At 39.1% G+C, this 5,205-nt stretch overlaps 1 protein-coding gene across 1 annotated transcript in view; it reads left to right on the forward strand.

The window, feature by feature from the left end:
* Positions 1–5,205, forward strand: part of LOC106879877 (protein FAN-like) — a 38,741-nt gene that overhangs the window by 10,442 nt on the left and 23,094 nt on the right. Inside the window, exons 4-8 of the mRNA XM_014929601.2 lie at positions 181–236; positions 1,319–1,412; positions 2,330–2,443; positions 2,938–2,990; positions 4,195–4,354. Of these exons, the coding sequence (XP_014785087.2) occupies positions 181–236; positions 1,319–1,412; positions 2,330–2,443; positions 2,938–2,990; positions 4,195–4,354 (477 nt within the window). The remainder of the gene's footprint in view (positions 1–180; positions 237–1,318; positions 1,413–2,329; positions 2,444–2,937; positions 2,991–4,194; positions 4,355–5,205) is intronic.

A 5,205-nucleotide genomic window follows, 5' to 3' on the forward strand; every position in this document is an offset into this window, starting at 1 on the left:
ATCATCATCATCATCATCATCATCATCATCATCAGTAAAAGTTAGGAAATGACTGAAGGGTCAAGAATTTCTTTCATGCCATTCACCAAGTATATTATGTTTATTGTGTTTATTGCAGTGGTGGCCTTCATTCTGTGTCAGATCTTCATCTAATTTTGTGTTTATTCTTTTCAATTCCAGTTTCCATTGAAAAATGTGAAGAAACTAGGTGAAAGACAAGCAAAACTGTTTTCTAAGTAAGTCCCTCGGCTCCTCAGTGTTAAGAGAGCCCTGGTTTTATTTTTGTTATAGAGTTTGACTTAGATTTATCGTATGCCCATCTGATGATAATGAAGATGTTGGTTTCACATGAAAATCTGAGTCATGGCAATCATCTGTTAATATAATTGGTATTAAACTACACACACACACACACACACACATATAGGTCAAAACAAAAGCAAAGAAAATAAATGCAGTGTTTTCAAATGAAATTCCCCAATGTTGTATTTGTTCTGCACTGAGACACAGGCATTCCCTTATCACTCTAACAGAAATACAAGACCCAGTAATTATTTCCTTAGAAACATTGAGCCAATGCTGCTTTTGTTCAGCAGTTCTGATCTAAACGAACCACATGCAGACATTCCTCCTCCTCCTCTTCAGTTTGTGAAACACTCGACTTGCTTCCTGAGTTTGACGCCTGCCCTTGTTTTCAACTAGTTTCAAGTGGTTGCCACCTTAACAACTGGTCACTTACTCATGCCAGCTATTCCTTGCTATCCATTATCTTATACAACACAATAAATCATATTTTTTATTATATATATATTACCAGGCTTACAAAGAATAAATCTTTTACATTTCGAGCGTACACTCTTCAACAGAGAGGAATGAGAGAAAATAAACTGAGAGGGAATGAAAAGAACTTGTAGATTCCAGTGGTCCAACATGGCATGTGTGTGTATGTGTAAGCACAGACATGGCAGAGTGGTTAAGAAGCTTCTGTCCTAAGCACATGGCCTTGGGTTCAGTTCCACAGTTGGGCACCTTTGGGCAAGTGTCTTCTGCTACAACTCCTGGCTGACCAAAGCCTTGTGAGTGGATTTGATTGGCCAGAAGCAGCACCTCATATATGGTGATGCTTGAAACTAATCAAATATTTATTCTGGTGCTGGTAACAATATATTTCTCTTTTCCTTTATAATACTGTATTTTAAACTGTCTCCATAGCAACCAAATTGTCTCCTGTTAAGTGACACCTTTAACTCTTGCCATTTCTGTGTCTCCCATTTATCCCTGTTCCTCTATTATGCTTATGTCCCTCTCTTGTCTTTAGGATTGATATCCAAGGAAAAACCTTTTTTATTGAATCTAACCTAACTGTGAAGATTAAAGAGAAGAACATTGTGTCACCTTTTGTTTATATTAAGGTAAGAGTTCATTGCCATTGAATCACCTGTGATGTGTGTGTGTGTTTGTTTTATGTGAGGGTTTCCACAGCTGGATGCCTTTCCAACAACCAATCACTAAACTATTAAGTAGAAGTGGAAACCATTGTGACAGCCAGGCAAACTGAGGTTCTGTTTGCTCTAGAATTTATATACAAACTAGCTCTTCAAGATACACGTGTGTGTGTGTGTGTGTGATGTACACCGATTCAGGTGTGGTTGCTTGCTACATAAAAATGTTGGTTTTGGGTTGAGTCTCATTGCATGGCACCTTGAGTAAGTCTGTTACAGCCTTTGGTTGTCCAGTGTCTTGTGAGTAAAATTTGGTTGTTGGAATCGGTATGGAAATCATTAATATCCTGATATATACTTGTGTCTGTGTCCCAAAACACTATTAAACATTTCTTCACTGATAATTGGTGGAATGGAGTATGGAACCATTCTCCATAAACGGATGTGGAGGGGAACAGGTTGGTGAGGGTGGTGGGTAAATGTTGCGGATTTACTGGGCTTAAACTGGTTTAAAGAATGGTGTATTAGCAAGGTGTAATGGTAGGGACATTAGTGAGGGATGGGTGGGAGGGACTGGACAAAGGATGATACATAAAGGGTAGCACATTAGGGAAAGATAAAGAGTGGGACATTAAAGAGGATCAAAACTATTTAAAAAGAATTAGAAAACTAAAAGAATGTAATAATACTGCACATGTACACAGACGCTTTAGTTATTGGAAGAATATTATATTAGAAGTGTGGGTCGGACAGGTTTGTAAAGTTACATTGATTTCTGTCTTGCTGCTGTCATCTCTCAATTCTGGTCATATAGACAGATATTCTCATAAGAAACAACTCTATTGTTTAGCTCTTCTCTCTCTCTCTAATCATTGTTTCTATTGCAGGGTGTAGAAGAACATATATTTCGTTTAGTTTATACAACAGTCAATGCTTGTTTATCACATATTGCCCAACTGCATCGAGCGTCAACTCTTGACAAAATAGAACAGGCTTCAATGGTGAGTATATTTACTTGACTTTCATGTGTTTTTCATTTCACTACAGACATGCATGCATATATGGACAGATGGACACACACATATACACACACACACACACACACACATACACACACTCTCTCTCTCACGTTATAATGCTTTATGATTTTCAATACTTCCTCAGCAAGCATTATCAGCCCAACTGGTGTCTCGGCTCAAACCTAGTTTGAAGATCTAAGTCATTGATTTGTTTTCTTCTTTTATCTCTTCCCCTTTTTTTTTCATTTATTTGCCACAGCAGTAACAATGAATTTTATTGAGTCCCAATGAGTAAGTGAGTAAGCCATGAGCTTCCTGTCTTTTTAGTGGTTGCTTGTTCTCCTTGATTTCACCACACACACACACACACACACAAACACACACACACATGAATGTACTTTATTCCAGAGTTTAATGATGTCATATCTTCTTGTGGATCATTAGTCTCACCTGTTTAATTTCTCATTATCTTTCAGATCAATACAATTGTTTTAGCTCGACAATCAAAGATTACATTTGATGCCTCATGGTTTGTATTGCTTTTTAATTCAACCTTAGCATTTTTCTGACAAATTTGGGGAATTTAATGAAATGTTCTGTAGGCTCTGTGCTCTATGCTACACAGTGGAGACCCTGAGAGTTTTAGAATTTGACGAGTGTAGACATGAAAATCATAAGAAGTGTGTGTGTGGGTGTGGATGTAGAGCTTTCTATCTTTTTATTTCAGTCGTTAGACTGCAACCGTTGCAAACCAGTCACTGGTTGTCAAGCAGTGATGGAGCACAAAGACAGACACATATACACACGTACGTACGTACATATGTGTATGTGTGTTCAACTTATGCCAGCTTGGAAAACAGATGTTAAATGATGATGATAATATACAACGTGCTTCTTTCAGTTTCCACCAAATCCATTCACAAAGCTTTGGTTGCCACAAGGCTATAGTAGCAAACACTTGCCTAAGGTGTCATACATAGAGTCTGAACCCTGAAGCATTTAGTGAGGAAGAAACTGCTTACCATATAGCCATGCCTGTGCCACACAGCCACACCTATGTATATATATATAACCTGACTTTGTTCTCCTGAAACCCTCTTTTGAGTGTATACATTTATATTTAACATTTTCCTTGGACCCTCAGCCCCTGCTGGACTGATAGGAGCACTGTTGTGACACATAGAGTGCCTTGGCCATTTTTAATCTTGGCAGAGCTTTTCTCTCTCAAGGACTAAACAACTGATTTCTTTTCTAAAGTCGTTGGTTTTGGGAAGGGCATCGAGCCACAGAAACCATACCAAAACAGACATTGGAGCTTGATGCAGTCCTCTTAACTGTTGGATCAAGCCCTCCAACCCATGCCAGCATAGACATTAAATTATGATGAGAAAGAGAGAATTGATCCCAGTATTTGACTGGTATTTTATTAACCCCTAAAGACAAAGTTAACCTCAGTGGGATTTCAAATCAACCCGGGGAGCCAGAACAGAGACCACAAGGTATCTTATTCAACTTTCTCATGATTCTGCCAACTTGTTATCTTTTATATAAGGCCCACCTGACTGGCTCCTGCAGCTTGGAACTGCAGCTTGGAAGATTTCCATTTCATTTGCCTTTAACTTCCCAGTTGAACACTGGACATTTAAAACTCTTTGTTGCACATGTGTAAATTTACAAACTTTTCCAACCCATGCTAACAATGAAAGAATGATGTAAATTGTTTAATTTTGTAGCCTCGAAGATTTCCACGAGAAACGTTTAATTGAGAAACAAGCTGACCGTATTACCCCACTGGTCACTACACCAGGACGAGTCGTCCTCACTGATGCCAGGCTCTACTTCCAGCCATTTAGTGCCACTGGACCGGTAAGTGGTTTCTTGTCTTGTGACCCCTGAGAAACAGAGCATTATAGTAGTTGTGAGAGGGAAGACAGGAAGAAGACCCAGTATATAGCTTGTATGTAGGGCTCCCTAAATCTGCTGTGCTCCAGTCTGGTCTGATACTAGACTGCATACTTTGCCATATGTAGAGACATGTCATGATCAAATTGTTGCTATTGGATGGCAACACCACCTCACCCACCACCATCCACTTCTCAGTTTTACTGACCTTGACCTGCGGCTGACCTCTCCTATCAACAGTTTAATCTCTGTTAATCTTTGTTATGAAGTCCACTGACTCAAGATTTTCAGTGTGAATCTTACAGTTCTTCCTTTGGAGTTTTATAGGGAGTTTCAATAACTCTATCGAGCAGATAATGATCCAGAAGTTCTATTGTTAAGAAACTCTATCATTATGTTGTATGCCGTTGAAAAAAATGTCTTCAGTGTGGAACCTATTGTCCAAAGACAGAACAAATTATTCCTCTCCCCAACTTGTTTATGGCTCAGACCTCATCACCGAATTCTCCCCAGAGGTTTCAAATCTCAAGTCAGTTCCAGTTTGGAACCATTCTGGGACTTAAACCTTGAAAGTGCAATATTCGATGTCTATTGGCACAGCAGCTACAACAACAATGATGTTACATGGTGTTGGTGGTGGTAGTGGTGATTGGGGGGGGGGGTCACTTATGCCTTCCATGGACTTTTCTCTAGCAATGGTGACATTGTTGGAGGTGTTAATGTTGCTCTGGACCAGATACAGTGGAGGGAATTCAGGAAATACTGATTTCTCTCTATATTTATATTCTCCCCTCCTACTGGGCTCTCTAAACATTCTGATAGAATCTTCCATGTGTTAACAT

Source organism: Octopus bimaculoides, chromosome 20, assembly GCF_001194135.2.
Source record: "Octopus bimaculoides isolate UCB-OBI-ISO-001 chromosome 20, ASM119413v2, whole genome shotgun sequence".
NCBI classification, from domain to species: domain Eukaryota; kingdom Metazoa; phylum Mollusca; class Cephalopoda; order Octopoda; family Octopodidae; genus Octopus; species Octopus bimaculoides.